Source organism: Oncorhynchus clarkii, chromosome 10 (assembly GCF_045791955.1).
Source record: "Oncorhynchus clarkii lewisi isolate Uvic-CL-2024 chromosome 10, UVic_Ocla_1.0, whole genome shotgun sequence".
Classification (NCBI taxonomy): Eukaryota; Metazoa; Chordata; class Actinopteri; order Salmoniformes; family Salmonidae; genus Oncorhynchus; species Oncorhynchus clarkii.
In genome coordinates this window covers 48,344,700-48,364,972 of record NC_092156.1, presented here as the reverse complement: position 1 = coordinate 48,364,972, position 20,273 = coordinate 48,344,700, and the positions used below count along the sequence as shown (strand labels likewise).

Sequence of the window (20,273 nt, the reverse complement as noted above, 5' to 3'; positions counted from 1 at the left end):
GACTACCTCCTCTCTTCACCCCACACATACAATTATCTGTAAGGTCCTTCAGTCAAGCAGTGCATTTCAAACAGATTCAACCACAAAGACCAGGGAGGTTTTCCAATGCCTCGCAAATGAAGGGCACCAATTGGTAGATGGGTAAAAAAAAATACATCTAAAGCAGACATTGAATATCCCTTTGAGCACGGTGAAGTTATTAATAAACGTTGAGTGGTGAATCAATACATCAGCTCAGGGATTTCGCCATGATGCCAATGGTGACTTTAAAAAAGTTACAGAGTTTAATGGCTGTGACAGCAGAAAACTGAGGATGGATCAACGACATTGTAGTTAGTCCACAATACCAACCTAAATGTGAAAAGAAGAAAGCCTGTACAGAATAAAAAATATTCCAAAACATGCTTGCTATTTGCAGCATGGCACTCAAGTAAAACTGCAAACAATTTGGCAAAGAAATTACATTTATGTCCTGAATACAAAGCATTACGTTTGAGGCAAATCCAACACAACACTCTTCATATTTGCAAGCATGGTGATGGCTGTATCGTATCGTTTTACCTTTATTTAGCTAGGCAAGTCAGATAACAACAAATTCTTATTTACAATGACAGCCTACACCGGCCAAACCCGGACGACACTGGGCCAATTGTGCACCACCCTATGGGACTCCAAATCACAGCTGGTTGTGATACAGCCTGGATTTGAACCAGGGTGTCTGTAGTGACACCTCAAGCGCTGAGAGGCAGTGCCTTTAGACAGCTGCACCACTCGGGAGCCCTGGGTATGGGAATGTTTTTCATTGGCGAGGACTGGGGAGTTTTTTAGGATAAAAATAAACGGACTATAGCTAAGCACAGGCAAAACCTGGTTCAGTCAGCTTTCCAACAGACACTGGGAGACAAATTCACCTTTCAGCAGGGCAATAACCTAAAACCAAATATACACTGAATATGCTTACCAAGACGACATTGAATGTTCCTGAATGGCCTAGTTACAGTTTGACTTAAATCGGCTTCAAAATCTATGACAAGGCTTAAAAATGGCTGTCTAGCAATGATAGACAACCAACTTAACAGAGCTTGAAATTTTTTTTAAAATAATAATGTACAATCCAGGTGTGCAAAGCTCTTGGAGACAAACCCAGAAAGAATCACAGGGGTAATCACTGTCATATGTGATTCTAACATGTATTGAATACTTTCTGAAGGCACTGTAGATGCTGACGGTTAACAGTGCTGGTAATGTATAATGAGGGTGTGGGTGGGAGGGTGTGGGTGGGTGGGTGGGAGGGGGTGATGGTGGGCACGGTGCAAAGGAGGAGGTTCGGGAACAGAGAGAGTTCACGTCGCCACGAGCCACTTTGCCCACTAATGAAAGCGAGGGGGAGGGCAGCCAGTGAAATAACAGTGCCGCTTTGCCAAATTAGCGCTACCTTCCTGTGTGAGTGCGGAGGGCTTTCTGCGGTATTAATGAGCAATCCAAATTGACAAATGAGGAAGAGGAGACCCCCTATTCCCTCCTCATTTCTATCCCTCTATTTAATAATACAGCCCTTCACTGTCTGCACAATCTGTAGAGCTCAATCGGGGACGGAGAAGGCCTGTATCAGCCCTAAAGTCGTACAAACGGCATTGCCCTCTTCATCAAGTTCAGGATCGCATCGGAGATTGGATAAACCAAGCCTCCTCCATCATCCAGGCTTTTCTTGTGTGAGCGGAAGCTTCACAAAACCCCAAGTACTGTGTAGCAGCTACATTTATATCATTATAAATGAGTAATGGTTTCAGGGATTCCACCATTAGACAGATAAGATATGAAACAAATATCACCTCATTCTTTACTTCTATAATATTTGCTGCCGTACCAGCGTTTTATTAAGTGTATGACAATCTCCCCTCCGTACAGCCCTCCCGTACTGTACTGTATCCACTGTAATGTAAAAGCAAAGATATGTTCTAGACTTTGAAAATGGTGTTGCTAAGCAACGCTACCGAAAATACCAGAAATAGAAATATAAGATATATGAGTTTGAAAAAAACTACAGAGGGAAAAGTCACAGCAAACTTAGTTATTGTGACCCTGTATAAATCCTCCAACAGGGAGGATTTCAAATAAAAACTTCAACAACACTGAGCACAGGTCAACGGCACTATACAAGGAGAGTGTGAGACTACAATGAACCTTACGAAACAGTTTCCCAATCATGTATTAGCCAACAACAGTCAAACAGCAAATGACATAAGCCGCAGAAAAGGATATGTCCAACACACCATACCAGTGGAACTTTGTACAGTATCATTGGTGTCCACTGTTCAGTGAATGGATTTACAACTTAACATATGTACAGTATTGATTAGCACATCGACGCAGCCAATGGGTGGTGGTCTCCTTTTGCACTCTTGCTGCATGCACTTTAACCTGTAAGGTTCTTATCTAGGCAAACATAGACCTGACCCTGGACGAAGACCTGCACAGTTTGTCTCCATGTAGATGCACAATAAATACACTTTTGGATAGTGTGATGCCTTGAGTTGATTTGACCATAACTAATACACCTTTTGGCTGTGATGCCTTTAAAATAAAATCTAAAGTCAGAAATAAAGCTCACTCACAGCTGATTTGGGGTAAATGTTCCAACCAACTCCCGATGGCCTAGCAGTATATTATCAGAATGCTAATGGGCCTCCTGTGCTACTCAGCCAAGTGTCTTTCCCTGCTCCATGCAATCCATTCTGTTCACCCTTACACCTGAGCCTTACACCTGAGCCTTACACCTGAGCCTTACACCTGAGGGTCCCCAACCCAAAGTCAGTCTCTACATAGCAAGTAGAGAGGCAGGCTTTGTGTAAAAAAAAGTAAATAGTACATGTAAAATCCTCACTAATCATTTTGGAGCAAAGCATCTGCATGTATATTATCCCAAGGAGAAATGTCTGCCATGTCTGCCATGGCCAATTACAGAGGCACACCAACTCATTAGACAGTAACTTAATTATGTGCATCATATTATTGTGACCTGTGATTTAACGCAAGAGGTCATATTAAAGGAGTGGTTGACTTTAAAACAAAAAAAAAATCTCTATTTTTGATGTAAAAGGGACGTTATAGAAGGGACCAGAAGCTATTTTTTTACGATTTAATTTGGTTTGAGAAACTTACCGCACCAGCAGTAGACTTCTTCATTGCATGTTCTGCAGTGGCTAAACATGAATGTCTCCAAAAATACTAAAATAAGTCATTTTTAGAAACGGAAAATGTTGTACCTTTCAGACTTTTCCCACCAACTTTACAATACCGCCAACTGGATTTCTGCCTTTTCTTTATATCTGAAAGGTATTGCCGGTATCAAAGCCGAAACTTTTACTTCCGCCAAAAAACCTAGTAATCATTTCAGTAAGGTTTGCCTACAGCTTAGTATGAAACCATAATGCTGAGGAGGCATTGGCACACACTGTGCTGCTAAATAGTTTCATCGAAAACTAGATGTTTTTGGATTAGTTATAGTGAAACATGTCAATTCTGGTCTTCATTTTGACAGCTCGTTGCAAAAGGGATATATTTTGGTATTTTAGTAGTAAATCTAGCTATTTTTTCTAGCTATTTTTTTCTAGCTCTTTTTTTTTGCATTTATAAATGTGTTATTCAATGTGTTTCTCTGGTCTATAGTAGTAAAGGCCAAATTCAATATTTTAGCTAATATATATATTTTTGTTTTTGTTTTTGATACCTAAAGGGGGTCCTACAATTCAAATTGAAATATCTAAAGGACCCATAGTATGACCATATTAAAACAATTCCATATGTTAGTTCCTTTTAGGAATGTTATGTTTCATATGGTATGTATTCATTTGTGGATGTCCATCACGTATGATACGTTACGATACGTTACGAATTACAATTTGCATTACATGTTGCAAACTTTCAAAGTGTACAATATGTTACGAATTTGCAAATCGTACGATACGTTATGAATTCTAGCTAGGTGGCTATGTGGCTAACATGCTAAGTAGTTGCAAGGTAGCTAAAAAAGTAGTAAGTAGTTGTAAAGTTGCTGATCAGCTAAAATTCTAAAGTTGTCCATGATGAGAACTTCCATCCTTTGGGTTGCCAGACATTCACGTAATACACCCATCCATCCCACCAACCACAACCCACAATCTGTCTTATGTTACCATACCAAACCTAACATTTCCTAATTTGAGTGTCCTGGATTTACATTTACTCTGTTACTTCTAGTCTATGAGACCAGGCTGGAATTACTGTGGGAATAAATAACATGGAACAGGGAAAATACTGGAATAAAGTAGGCTAATCCAATTGAAAGTATGTATAAAATTGTTACTTAATAAAACTCCCAAAGTCATCCAATCATTTTTAAAACATTTGAAGCAATAGCCTACCTGCGTGTGGTCAACGAGATGATAATCACATCAGCACCGATGTGAAATGAATGGAATAGCCTACCTGCGTGTGGTCAACGAGATGATAATCACATCAGCACCGATGTGATATGATTGGAATAGCCTACCTGCGTGTGGCCAATGAGATGATAATCACATCAGCACCGATGTGATATGATTGGAATAGCCTACCTGCATGTGGCCAATGAGATGATAATCACATCAGCACCGATATGATATGATTGGAAAAGCCTCATCGTGCTGCTTTGAGATAAGCATGGGGACTCGTCTTGATAAATGAATCAATGTCAGATTTTTGTTTTCACTAAATCTCTATTTGGATACTGGTTATAGGCTACAATTAGGCTGGGGAAATGTTCGCTAGGTTGAGGTGAGTGCTGCTCATGAGCATCTTGTCTAGTTGTCTTATTTATTTCAACATTTTGCCATATTATGTAGTTTAACAAATGGATTATTTTACTCCTACTCGCTTAGTAGCCTAGTCCTACTCCCAACCAAAAAACCTGTGACTTAGTGTGATTTTGTTTCACTGAATCTCCGTCTCTATAGGCTATTTGTTTCATCGGTTTCTGTCTGGGCAAATAAGTGGAGGTGATATAGCTCATCTATTCATTTGCTCATCTATCACTCATCAGAAACATGGAGTAATGTAGCATGGAGTAATGTAGCCTAAATCAAGAATATTATTTGTATTTTATTACTTTATATTCCATTATATTCTTACTATAAAATATATGTCTGTTGAAAGTGACTGGGTAGGTGTGTCTTGTCTGGTTAATGAACAAAATAATGAACTATTGATTTCATTTGGATGGCAACCATGGCTGCACAGACCCGTAACTTAGGTCTAATTATACTCAAAATATGCTATTCTATTCTTTTGAAAATACATTTGATTAGTCTTATGTTTCTTAGGACCTGTCTAAATGAATGAATAATGGATTTATTTTTGATGGTGCATACTCTCAATGGATTTATTAAAATAGACGCCCACCAGCATCTGCACACCACTACCACCACTTTTCCCCGGCAATGCTGCATGTGCACGGGAGGTATAAAAAGAGCATGCAGGCAAGAATGTGGTAAAAAAAAAAAACAGTAATAGAGAGTCACACATGGTAGGTAGAGAGTCAGTAGGTAGAGAATCAGCATGTGCTCAGTCTGACACCCTCTCCTTCCCCTCCGTACCCTTCCTACTGCCTGCACCTCCCCGTCCTCCCTACTCTCTCTTCACTCCCTCCCTCCCCTCGCTCCTCTCTCTTCCCTCTGTTCCCTCCCTCCTTCCACGCTTTTCCCTCCTTCCCTCCTCTCTTCCCTCCGCCTCCTCCCTCTCAGGTGAATCAGCAGGCCCACGCCAGGTCCTCTGAGGGCCCTTCAATCAGGCTGCACCCAGCAGTCCATTACGGCCTCTTGTTGTTTAAATGATGTGTCACCGTGCGCCCTTCACACGAGAGCCCAGTAGGAGGACATGGTCAGAACATCGAGCCAATATCAGACTCTTCTGGTGGTCAATGTCCGTGTCACAATGCTGTGGTTCTTGTGATGGGATATTTAGTGTAGTTGTCATATAATAGAATGGTTTTGAAATGTTGATACTTCAGTACAACACACAACACTACCTATTTAAACTCACCAAATGGCATTGTAAATATCAAGCAAGTGGTGCTTATCTGGAAGAGCAGTAGCTCAGGCACACTCTGACTCTGGAAATATGAGTCAGGATACAATATACATTCCTTCTAGCAATACAAGTACATTTCACCCATGTTAAGCAAATATGTTGGTATTGATGTTGTCTTCCACTGAGCCATCAGTTGGCTCAGGAGCCTTTCCTTCAGCAACTCAGTTGGTTGTTATATGGGTTGCATCACAACCAACTGAAGAAAAACCTTGGATGACTCTCAAAGGCAGGAATGGTTAACTCATTAATATTAATGCATCAGAGCGTTTGATTCATCACAGTCTTTCTCAGTAAAGTCTCCCACGCAAGACACAAAGTGACTTGGTATTACAAAGAACGTGCACATTGCACAAACTCCCACCACGGGGAAGGTATAGAGTTGTGTAACACTCTCACCTTAGTGACTAATGCTGTTCAGGAACACTTCAACAAATGTGAAGCAAAAGACCTGGAAAGCCAAGTGTAAAGTCAGTGCTTCATTATGACACTTAACAAAGTTTGCATCATGGCAACGTGAAATGCACAATGTAAAAACCCCTAATAGGACTGAGTGTGTTGGACTTTAGTGGGAAAGGAATGGATAAAAGAAGAATGTATTGTGCGGAGGAGGGATGGGAGACCGGGTGAAATGGGAGTTGTGTGCCAGGTATAAAGGAGAGGAGAGGAGGATGATACAGCACAGCAACCAGGACTGGTAGATGTAACATAGTACACATAAATCCAGAACACTCCAATTAGTACTATATGTTTATGGTACCATTTAAAAGGGTTTTTCTTTAATTTTACTATTTTCTACATAGAGTAATAGTAGAATAATAGTGAATACATCAAAACTATGAAATAACACATATGGAATCATGTAGTAACCAAAAAAGTGTTAAACAAATCCAAATATATTTTATATTTGAGATTCTTCAAAGTAGCCACCCTTTGCCTTCATGACAGCTTTGCTTACTCTTGGCATTCTCTCAACCAGCTTAATGAGGTAGTACCTGGAATGCATTTCAATTTACGGGTGTGCCTTGTTAAAAGTTAACGTGTGGAATTTATTTCCTTCTTAAATAGGAGTCCAGTCAACGGGGCAGTTGTAAATCATGCAGCGTTGTGTGTCACAATCGCAGATTTTAGAGAAACAACAAATGTCAGTACATATAAGTGTCCTATATCGGCTGAAAGCTTAAATTCTTGTTAATATAACTGCACTGTACAATTTACAGTAGCTATTACTGCGAAAAATGCCATGCTATTGTTTGAGGAGAGCTCCTAACAACAAAACACTTTTTTCATTGCAATAGGTTTGATAAATTCACCTCTGATGGTGAAATGTGTACTTACATTCTGAAATATTGCTCTGATTTATCATCCCAAGGGTCCCAGAGATAATATGAAGTGTCGTTTTGTTAAAAAAAGGTCTATATAGCATGCACAATCGATTTTGTATTTCCACTCGTTCAATTTGCAAAGAAAAGAATCTGTGAAAATCTAACCCTAAACGTTGTTTCAACCAGTCAAAGCTAGCTAGATAGCCAATGAGCTGGGCTTTACGGGAGTATGCGGAAACCCCATATCTGTTACAAAATTTGGCTGCTAACCTTGTGCGACAGTAAGCCTTTTCCTTTTGGACAAAAATTGCAAGTATATGGAGAGTTATGAAGTTATGACAACTGGGTGTTTTGCAAATGTTGAACTTACAATATGGCTACTAATACTGGAAAAGCTAAATCAAAGTCCAAGTTTACAGATTTGATGATATTCTTGCAGAAAAATGTAATGTAAATGTGCCCTTCACGATTCGCCCAAATGTACCTGGGTGACTTCACACTAAATGTCATGTATCTTGCTCATACTTCAAGTTATCAGTCTGAAACGCTTCACATATATTGGAATTACAACCAGAGCGATGGCAAGATTTGGGACCTTTCTGTTGCATTTCAAAGCTGGTGGTGTATTTTATTCTACCAGATTTATTGTGTCATATTCTCCTACATTCAATTTACATTTCCACCACAAACTTCAAAGTGTTTCCTTTAAAATGGTACCAAGAATATACCAAGAATATGCATATCCTTGCTTCAGGGTCTGAGCTACAGATTTGGGTATGTCATTTAGGCAAAAATTTAAAAAAGGGGGCTATCCCTAAGAAGTTCTTCTCAATGCATTTGAGCCTATCATTTGTGTTGTGACAAGATAAGGGTAGTATACAGAAGATAGCCTATGATGAAGCTGGCTTTCATGAAGACCGGCACAAGAAAGGAAGACCCAGAGTTACCTTTGCTGCAGAGGATAAGTTCATTAGAGTCAACTGCACCTCAGAAATGGCAGCCCAAATAAATGCTTCAGAGGAGACTGTGTGTATCAGGCCTTCATGGTTGAATTGCTGCAAAGAAACCACTACTAAAAGGACACCAATAAGAAGAAGAGACTAGCTTGGGCCATGAAACATGAGCAATGGACATTAGACCGGTGGAAATCTTTCCTTTGATAAGTCCAAATTTGAGATTTTTGGTTCCAGCCACCTTGTCTTGATCTTGATCTTTGCATGTGTGGTTCTCACTGTGAAGCATGGAGGAGGAGGTGTGATGGTGTGGGGGTGCTCTGCGTGTAACACTGTCAGGGATTTATTTAGAATTCAAGGCACACTTAACCAGCATGGCTACCACAGTATTCTGCAGCGATACACCATCCCAAGTGGGTTTCGTTTAGTGGGACCATCATTTGTTTATCAACAGGACAATGACCCAACACACCTCCAGGCTGTGTAAGGGTTATTTTACCAAGAAGGAGAATGATGGAGTGCTGCATCAGATGACCTGACCTCCACAATCACCTGACCTCAACCCTATTGAGATGGTTTGGGATGAGTTGGACCACAGAGTGAAGGAAAAGCAGCTAACAAGTGCTCAAAATATCTGAGAACTTCTTCAAGACTGTTGGAAAAGTATTCGAGGTGAAGTTGGTTGAGAGAATGCCAAGAGTGTGCAAAGCTGTAATCAAGGCAAAGAGTGGCTACTTTGAAGAATCTCAAATATAAAATTTGTTTAACACTTTTTTGGTTAATTCATAATGTGTTACTTCAAAGTTTTGATGTATTCACTATTATTCTACAATGTAGAATATAGTAAATATTATGAAAAGTAGGTGTGTCCAAACTTGACTGGTACTATATATGTATTAATTTGTGGATGTCCATCATCCATTTTGTATGATATGTTACGAATTACAATTGGTACAATATGTTGCGAATTTGCAAAATATATGATATGTTACGACTTCTAGGTGGCTAGGTGGCTCATGCTAATGTTAGCTAGGTGGCTAATGTTAGCTAGGTGCCTAACATTAGCTATGCTAGGGGTTAGGGGTTTAGGGTTAAGTTTTAGGGTTAAATTTAGGATTAAGTTTAGGATAAAGGGTTTGGGGAAGGCTTGTCAAACATTTTAATTTACTTGCAAATTAGCTAAAAAGTAGTAAGTAGTTTCAAAGTTGCTAATCAGCTAAAATGCTAAAGTTGTCCGTGATAAGATTCAAACATGCAACCTTTTAAGGTTGCTATTTGCCTTATATGCATACACATCCACCCCGACCAACCACCCTACCTTAATTGTTGTCTTAAGTAACCTTCTGTCTTATTTAACATACCAAACATGACATATCATACTGTACTAATTTGAGTGTCCCGGATTTACATTTTACTATGTTACGGGACCAGACTGAGTACAGAGGTGGGACATGGTGAGGTAGAGTAAGGCAGCAATGGAGGCTCCTCAGAAAAGGAAGGGGAAGACCATTCTCCTCAGTGAATTTCATAAAAATGTAAATTGTAAAACTTAAATAGTTATCCTTTTTAGATAAAACTATACTAAATATAATCACGTCACCAAATAATTTATTAAAACAAACTATTTTGTAAAGAAGGTCTACATTAGCCTCAACAGCACTCTGTAGGGTAGCACCATGGTGTAGCTGAAGGACAGCTAGCTTCTGTCCTCCTCTGGGCATATTGACTTCAATAGAAAACCTAGGAGGCTCATGGTTCTCACCCCTTTCCATAGACTTACACAGACTTAGACTTAAACTTCCGGAAGACGTCCAACCTATCAGAGCTCTTGCATGAACTGACATGTTGTCCACCCAATCAAAGGGTCAGAGAATGAATCTAGTACTGAAAGCATAAGCTACAGCTAGCTAGCACTGCAGTGCATAACATGTGGTGAGTAGTTGACTCAAAGAGAGACAAAGACAGTAGTTGAACAGTTTAGAACAATTTAATATTTTCCAAAATGAAGGAGAAGCAAGAGAGAAATAGACAGAGAGAGAGAGATTGTAATTTTATTTTCATTTTCAGTTTCACTTAATGTTACTTAGCTAGCAAACACTCTGCTCAAACAGAGAGATGCTATGTTAGCTAGCTATCTGTTACTTTCTAACACAACACTGGAACTCTTCCCTGTCAAGGTATATTTTTGGATTTACAAATGTATTGCCACTGGGTCCCACCGATGTAACTACTTACACTGTACACTGTAACGTTACTCCATGATTGTAGCGGGTTTACTAACGCGTTAGTTCTATTAGCTATGCTGACTATGATGTTACGTTAGTTAATATGGTGACAACGATGTAGACTGTATGTAGCGGTTTGGCTTGGAGTGATTTTTTTGCCTGGTCACATACATTGAAATCCACAAGTGTAGGGAAAAGGTGAGAGGAGGAAGGTGCATAGATACATGAAGGGATACAACGTGGTTGCTATGAAAATGAACTGTGTATTCATTCCGCTGATTCTGTTGAAAACGTTTCTTAAACGTAAGAAAAACGGGGATACGGGGACCTGATTTTGTCCAATATAAACTCTCATTTACAACTGTTGGAATAATGAGCATACCCTATATCAGCTAGATGGAGGCAAGAGTGTGCAAGGCGGTATTGAATGTCACTGTCTGTCACCTCAAATTTGTCTCTCAACCTGTGTGCACCTACATTGTAAACTGTCCTTCATAGGCTAGGTTGCAGCAACCTCATGATGGGTATAGGGAAAATGGAGTATCATGTAGCAGCCTAAATCTATCGCTGTTAGATTGAACTGGATGAACAGAATATGAATGACAGTCATCCAACATGCTGTAATAGAAATAAGGCCATGCTCAAGAAAACTGACCGCCACTGTAAGGCAGTGGGCTTCACAGCTGAGGTGAGGGGGCCAAGGAAGCTGTCTTTGTTAGAATCGTTAACCAGGGGATGAGGACCCAATAACACGCTCAAACCAGCCGATTCTGCTTATATTGTATCTAGCTAATTAAAACTGGATCGGCGCTTGCCCCCTGTATGAGAGGAGTGAACCTGGGCCTGTCGGAATGTTTAGGGGAGGTTGTCAGATTGCACTTGTCATCGTGGCTGTGCTTCCATTCCCTGCCAGTCTGGCACAGCCTAACGACTTCAGATGAGAGTTGCTGCCATACAAAGGAGCCGCTGAGGCTTTCATGCCTCCTCAGGCAACAGTGTCCTGTGTGTCGACACACAGGCAGTGAGTGGGTGTGCGTGGCTGTGCTACACAGTCACTTCTCTCTTACTGATGATGACCTTGTCAACTCTGAATTGACTTTATGTTTTGGCCGGGGTCACAAGAGTTCAGGGCTTGCTGCCGTGATCTGTTCAGGAATCCTGACGATGATTACGTATTTTTTCTATTTGTATGGTCATTTGAATTTTAGCTTGGAGTCCCACTGATACCAAAGTCTCTTTTGCAAGGGAGCTCAGCAGCAATTAGACATCAAAGGTTATAGACATAAACACTTCAATCAAGGTGGAGCATAGGAAACACAAAAAAATACAGAAATACTCTTATGAAAAACGAGCACAATCCTCTGTTAATCTGACCATTAAATACCCAAATTAAGAATAACAGTTTACAATACACGGTGATGATGTTTGAATTTCATCTGGCTGTTAGCAATGTAAACATTGTAGATTTTTACATGTTTTGTTTTCAAGTTAAAAAAAATGAAAAAGCTCATAGATAATGAAATGTCGTGATGCAAAGTAAAATATATCACATAGAACTGTAGGTACAGTACAGATCTAAGTGAAGAGATAGACGCAAAGTGGAGGAAATTTCCATCGCCGATTTATTGTTCATTACATTCTCAGAAGTAAGAAGTTACCTCAGGCTAGAATATCCTCCATCCGGTTAATACAAGACACCTCTCTCTCTCTCTCTCTCTCTCTCTCTCTCTCTCTCTCTCTCTCTCTCTCTCTCTTTCTCTCTCTCTCTGTCTCTCTCTCTCTCTCAATAGGCCGACAGAGAGGGTGAGAGGAAATATTTTATGAATAGCTCTGCTTGTCTTTTGTCTTGTTCTCTGGTGCACTCCTCCGGTTCAGCGCACTTTCTCCGCCTGTCTGCCCGCCAGCAGCTCAGTGATACACTGCAGCTACATGGGTTAGTTCAATGAGGAGTCATGCTCCCTGCACTCCACCACTCTGTAACATGCTCGTAAAAAAGAGATTCCCCCAAATCTCAAATGTATTTCACACAATACGGCCTTTGAATTGATTGAGCAGCCTAACAGCCAAGGCCCACTACATGGCGCTTGACAACGTAAATCTACCACCACCTCCATGGATTTCCCTCATTAGTGCTAATGCTATGCTGTAGCTACTGTAAGTATAAACCCAAATACCGGCTCACCAGGTCAAAAGACTATAGGTGGCAGTAAGATTATCCAACTGTTTAATTTGCATAAACGAATTCCCGCATACTCCCGGCCATTCCTCTGTGCTACTTGTGTACTCTTTCGCAGTCTCCTTGTAGCAGAGATGTCAACATGTTTCAATCGAGTGGCACCACTCAACTGCTGCTGCCGCTCAGGCGCAACCCCTGAACGCCAATTCAGCTCAGCCCAACGCAAAATGAATGCAAGTGGATGCATTATGACAGACGTCCACTTTCTGACTGCCTTACAGTGTTTCCCAAGGAGACATGATAGGTCTCGAATGAGTTAGGGTGGATTCCTTTGACTTGAGTGAGTGCGTGTGGCGTGTGTGCCATGCATGTGCACATTATCTATAGACACAGAAAAGGTTTTTCATCTCAACAGCACCCGAAAATCAGATTTTTTTTTTATTTTTATGAAAAGAAGAAGAACACTTTGGCTGCTGTGTGGTCCCTCAGAATGCCTTGGTTTATGCCAGCCTGTTAATTAACGTTAAAGGCGGAATCCGCGTTCAGGGGAAACAGAACCACTGTCCTCCCTCAGCCACTTTGTTATTGTTATTCTTTAGTGAGACGAAACGGAGGTGAGGAGCGTCAAGCAGTTTGGTCACAAAAAAAGTTCAGGACATATTCTGCTGTTCTATCGCACGTGCAATGATGTAATCGGGAAGAAAACAGTGTTCGTTGTTTGCAGTAACTGATTTGTTGTTGTAATACCCCAAACGGACGTGGCAGTTTCATCATTAAGGATTCCAGCTTTAAGGCACCTTGGTGCCACTGACCATTATTAACTATTATGAACCATTATGAACCATTATTAACTATTATTAACTATTATGAACTATTATTAACTATTATGAACTATTATTAACTATTACGAACCATTATGAACCATTATGAACTATTATGAACTATTACAAACCATTATGAACCATTATTAACTATTATTAACTATTATTAACTATTATGAACCATTATGAACTATTATTAACTATTACGAACCATTATGAACCATTATGAACCATTATGAACCATGATTAACTATTATTAACTATTATTAACTAGTATGAACCATTATGAACCATTATTAACTATTATTAACTATTATTAACTATTATGAACCATTATGAACTATTATTAACTATTACGAACCATTATTAACTATTATTAACTATTATTAACTATTATGAACCATTATGAACCATTATTAACTATTATGAACTATTATGAACTATTATGAACTATTATGAACTATTACAGACCATTATGAACCCTTATGAACTATTATGAACTCACTGCTACTTGTTTGTCTCAACTAGTTTTAAGGTTATTCATTTCAACGGACCAGCAATACTAAGAGTAAAGGCCATATCAATTTGATGTCTAGGGAGAAATATTTTACTCCAAACCTGCTGTCAAGCATAGGATCACAGACGAAACTCATCAAAAACAGTAGTTTACGTCCCATTGGATAATGTTACAACTATCATTCATTGAACAGATGATCGATCATAAGTAGGGCTGCCTTCTTTAAGACTAGAGGGGGAGGGGGGGCTGAAATATGAATGTGCCAAAACCCACAGTCAGATATCCAGATATCCAGTCAGATATCCAGCCAGTTCAAACCATTTTAGAAATGTGAGCCAGCAGCATTTTCCAGGTCAGTCAGTACCCAACAAAGGATTCTGGCAAAACTGAGGATTAAATGAGTTTCAAGTGTCAAGTTTTAATGTCACATGCACAAGTACAATGAAATGCCTTTCTTGCAAACTGATAACCCAACAATGCAACAATCGCCATAAGGACTGTTAAAACATATTTAGGGGAGTTGGAGTGTGATAAGAAAGACTTACCCCTGGCAGAGAGCTTCTTGGTGTTGATGATCTTAGCAGCATATTCTTGCCCTGAGAGGACCTTGACGCATCTACGCACCACAGAAAAAGCTCCCCTGGGAAAAAGCAGGAGACAAAAATGCATATTGAACTGCACAGTTATGGTAAATATTAATTTCCTTTTCCAATTCATTTGAACGAAATGTTTTTGCACCTAAAATGGCTAATGTCTCATTAGTTTCATGGTCAAAGTTAAACTGACAGCTAAATGCAGACCGAGGCTATAGCACTCATACACAGTCTGACCGGAAAAATACATTCCCTGACAATTGCACTGTGGGCATTCTTTTAGGAAAATCTGACAAATACTGTGGTTGATATTTGAACTGGCATCTTGCCAGTAGGCACGAAACACTTTTGAGTTGTACAATAGCACGATTGCAACAAAATCAGGCATTGGCCGACGATCCCAGACAGATCAGGTTGGAGTTTAAGAAAACGCAATCCCCATGACTGAGACGCCACCACCTTTCAAACTGAAGACAGAGACACGAGGTCAGTGCTATCCCAAGCTTCTGTTCCAAACCAAACCTAATCTGCCGTCTCTTTTATTCAACCATTGTGTCCGTTTCCTTCTGTGTGCGTAGCTCAAGTGGCCTTAGGGAAACAGCAAGTAGATCAAAGGAGCCCTGTGGATCGGCTGTGTGTGTGTGTGGGGGGGGGGGGCAGACAAGACAGTTCATTCTGCCCAAACCAGATGAAACAGATAGCATCGTCTCTCTCTCTCTCTTTCTCCCAGCAGCACTTCCTCATGGTAATCCTGTGCCTCTGCTCTGGAAGGATTGGTTAATTGAGTTACTGTGTTAGGAATTGCTTGTGAGTCTCGAAACGACACATGAACTTGATTGTGTGCTGCCTACCATAATGGATCCAGATTGAGACAGGGCTTCACCCTGGCCACTGTAACATCGTTTATTTCCTCAGTACTGCTGTCAGTACACATCAGGAAAAAGGCCAGGGTAGGTCGGAAACAGAAGGGACACGGCCGTAGATCATTCAGTGCCGTAATCATCGTTGCCACTTTCATTGTTCAGATCTGCTCTGACCCGGAAAATTGCACTCACATTACATTCATGATGTCAAAATGTCAGCTAATTCATCAGACATTCATCAGACGTTGACAAGGTCATAAATAATTATTTTTTTATTGAAATAATAATTGTGTCCTTTGCTTTCGTCAAAGAATCCTCCATTTGCAGCAATTACAGACTTGCAGACCATTGGCATTCTAGTTGTCAATTTGTTGAGGTAATCTGAAGAGATTTCACCCCATGCCTCCTGAAGCACCTCCCACAAGTTGGATTGGCTTGATGGGCACTTCTTACATACCATACGTCAAGCTGCTCCCACAACAGCTCAATAGGGTTGAGATCCGGTGACTGTGCTGACCACTCTATTAAAGACTGAATACCAGCAGACTGCTTCTTGCCTAAACAGTTATTGCATAGTTTGGAGCTGTGTTTTGGGTCATTGTCCTGTTGTAGGAGGAAATTGGCTCCAATTAAGCGCCGTCCACAGGGTATGGCATGGCGTTGCAAAATGGAGTGATAGCCTTCCTTCTTCAAGATCCACTTTATCCTGAACAAATCTCTCACTTCACCACCACCAAAGCACCCTCAGACCATCACACTGCCTCCACCATGCTTGACAGATGGCGCCAAGCACTCCTCCAGTATCTTTTCATTTTTTCTGCGTCTCGCAAATGTTCTTCTTTGTGATCCGAACACTTCAAACTTTGTTTGTCCATAACACTTTCTTCCAATCTTCCTCTGTCCAGTGTCTGTGTTCTTTTGCCCATATTAATCTTTTATTTTTATTGGCCAGTCTGAGATGTGGCTTTTTCTTTGCAACTCTGCCTAGAAGGCCAGCAGCCCGGAGTTGCCTCTTCACTGTTGATGTTGAGACTGGTGTTTTGCGGGTACTATTTAATGAAGCTGCCAGTTGAGGACTTGTGAGGCGTCTGTTTCTCAAACTAGACCCTCTAACGTACTTGTCCTCTTGCTCAGTTGTGCACCGGGGCCTCCCACTCCTCTTTCTATTCTAGTTAGAGCCAGTTTGCGCTGTTATGTGAAGGGAGTAGTACACAGCATTGTACAAGATCTTCAGTTTCTTTGCAATTTCTCGCATGGAATAGCTTTAATTTCTCAGAACAAGAATGATGAGTTTCAGAAGAAATTCTTTGTTTCTGGCCATTTTGAGCCTGTATTTGAACCCACAAATGCTGATGTTCTAGATACTCAACTAGTCCAACGAAGGCCAGTTTTATTGCTTCTTTAATCAGAACAACAGTTTTCAGCCGTGCTAACATAATTGCAAAAGGGTTTTCTAATGATCAATTAGCCTTTTAAAATGATAAACTTGGATTAGCTAACACAACGTTCCATTGGAACACAGGAGTGATGGTTGCTCATAACGGGCCTCTGTACGCCCATGTAGATATTCTATTAAAAATCTGCAGTTTCCAGCTACAATAGTCATTTACAACATTAACAATGTCTACACTGTATTTCTGATCAATTTGATGTTATTTTAATGGCCAGAAAAATGTGCATTTCTTTAAAAAACAATGACGTTTCTAAGTGACCCCAAACTTTTGAACAGTAGTGTATATATAGTACTGTATGTATTATGAAATATGCCCATGTCAAACTATTGGATTGCCACCCCCAAATGAAATTATGTAAGCATCTTTGGCTGCCTGTGAGTGTGTGCGAGTGTGTGCGTGTGTGTGTGTGTGTGTGTGTGTGTGTGAGTGTGTGTGTGTGTGTGTGTGTGTGTGTGTGTGCGTGCTAGCGAGCAAGCGAGAGAGAGAGAGAAGGTAGAGAGAGAGAGAGAGAGGGGGGGGGAGTAGCAGTGTGGGTGGGGACCCTTTCTGTAGATGTGTCACAACTCTCAGATGGTTGAGCACATTACAATGCTTTAAACACAAGGGGCACATCAAGCATTTCATATAGCACCATCAAGCATTTCATATAGCACCATCAATCATTACATATAGCACCATCAAGCATTTCATAAAGCACCATCAAGCATTTCATATAGCACCATCAATCATTACATATAGCACCATCAATCATTACATATAGCACCATCAATCATTACATATAGCACCATCAAGCATTTCATATAGCACCATCAAGCATTTCATATAGCACCATCAAGCATTTCATATAGCACCATCAAGCATTTCATATATATGTAATGATTGATGGTGCCATCAATCATTACATATAGCACCATCAATCATTACATATAGCACCATCAAGTATTTCATATAGCACCATCAATCATTACATATAGCACCATCAAGCATTACATATAGCACCATCAATCATTTCATATAGCACCATCAATAATTTCATATAGAACCATCAAGTGTTTCATATAGCACCATCAAGCGTTTCATATAGCACCATCAAGCTTTCCATATAGCACCATCAATCAATACATATAGCACCATCAAGCATTTCATATAGCACCATAAAGCATTTCATATAGCACCATCAATCATTACACATAGCACCATCAAGCATTTCAAGTAGCACCATCAAGCATTACAATCCAGGACAATTTAAAATCTCAAACACAAACACCTATACCTAAGGACTATCTGAAATAGTGAACTACCCCCCGTTTATTATCTATGCATAGTCACTTTACCCTTACCTATATGTACAAATTATCTTGACTAACCTGTACCCACGCACATTGACTCGGTACCGGTACCCTCTATAAATAGCCTCATTATTGTTATTTTATTGTGTTACTTTTTTAAATAAAATTTTTTAAACTTTAGTTTTACTTAGTAAATATTTTCTTAGCTCTATTTTCTTAAAACTACATTGTTGGCTAAGGGCTTGTAAGTAAGCATTTCAGGGTAAGGTCTACACCTGTTGTATTAAACGCATGTGACAAATAACATTATATTTTATTAACACAATACACAGAGAATAAACAACTTCAATGTGTCCTCTTTTCTATCTCGATTGGTAGTGAACAATTCAAAGTTCTTTGACCTGGTGTGAATTCTTTGAGAACTTATCAGACGATCGACATTATTGCGCCGTCTCGTAGCAGCAGATAATGGGAAAGAAGGAGAATGTGTGTTTCGTGTGTTACCGGTAGAGGATGAAAGTGAACCACTGAGCACCGATATAAAATATTAAAGTCTCATCTTCTCGCCTCATTCCACTGAATTTCCAATAAGACACTCAGTGACATCATCCAGCTTCCTGTGATAACAGTTAGCTACCTACGTTTTTTGTCTTCTGATTGATGATGCTCCTCTCTCCAGACGCACTCCATTCAGCAAAATTGAATTTTGTCAAGAGTTCTGAAATAATTCTCAAGCGGGAAATGTCTCTCGTTTCACATTGCTCCATCAGAAGTGAGACCTTTCTTCCTGACTTGCCACTGCCACCTGTTCCCTCTTAAACTCTCAGCACCAAGCCACTCTCTCTCTCTCACTCCTCTATTTCATCTCTTCACCATTCTTTTTATTCTTTCTCTCCCCTTCTCTCATAAAAATTACATTTCATCAGCTAAAAAGACCTTTCCCCTCTCCTACCATAAAGGGATTCCTCAGAAGCCTAATGTCATTCATTTTTGCCACCAGATCTTTAATCAACACTGCCTCCCTCACTGTCCGTAAACATATGCCTCTGACTCAAACTGAACAGGGGTCATCTTTCATTGTCACACAGGCCAGAAATGCAATTCCAAACACCACTTTGGATTAGTAAAAAAAAAGGTCAAATCTCCAGTGGGAACTTACTTGCCCAGTTCCTCAAACATCTGGAATTCCTCAGTGAAGCGGGTGCAGGTAATGGTGGCCATGCTGGATCTGAGGTGGTGGGTTTCAGGTGGTCCTTGCCTTTAGTCAAATGTTTTGTGGAAGATGGTTGGAAGCCTTGATGAGAGCCAAGCGTCTCTATCACCTTCCTGATCTACCGAGTGGAAGTGAATGGGGGATGCTGGCTGACAGGTTTGCTCCAGCATTTCACCCGCCCGCTTCGCTTGGTTCCTCCAATCGCAGCTCTGCCTGCACTCCTGAATACACAGCCCCATTGTCATGGCAACTGCATCCCCATCCTCTCCAAGTGCACACTTCACAGACAGACAGGCAGGAGAGGAGGCAGCTACACATGCTGGTGTTCAAACAGCGCACACATATGTAAAAGGACATAAATGAGCACAAACGCATATAAACACATGTGCATACACACAAATACTTACCAAACTGTAATATTAACGCAGTCAACAATTCCATATACAGCCATTTCAATCCACCAACGTACCTAGTCAAGCCCCAAAGATATTAAGATATCAATAATTAACTTTATTATGGAATAATTTATCTTTCTATTGCTTCAGCTTTAATATATATCCCCCTGGTGTACAATCATGAAAACAATGGCAAAACTTGGAAGAAACACTATGACCCAACAATGAATGAGGATAAGACAGAATAGAGGAATGTTCGACAACACTTTAGTTATAGCCTACAGGTTAATGTATGACACACCATGGCCAAGTGACCAGACCATAGTCTAGTGCAAACCATGTCACAT

At 40.3% G+C, this 20,273-nt stretch overlaps 1 protein-coding gene across 3 annotated transcripts in view; it reads right to left on the bottom strand.

Annotated features, from left to right (window-relative positions):
• The window catches only part of LOC139418692 (calcium/calmodulin-dependent protein kinase type II subunit alpha), a 74,775-nt gene extending 55,136 nt beyond the window's left edge, over nt 1–19,639 (bottom strand). For all 3 annotated transcript variants that reach the window (XM_071168337.1, XM_071168336.1, XM_071168338.1), the window contains exons 1-2: nt 19,478–19,639; nt 14,665–14,759 (exon numbers count right to left, since the gene is read on the bottom strand). In XM_071168337.1, the coding sequence (XP_071024438.1) occupies nt 14,665–14,759; nt 19,478–19,539 (157 nt within the window). In that variant the 5' untranslated portion in view covers nt 19,540–19,639. The remainder of the gene's footprint in view (nt 1–14,664; nt 14,760–19,477) is intronic.
• Between the last annotated feature and the right edge of the window lie 634 nt (nt 19,640–20,273).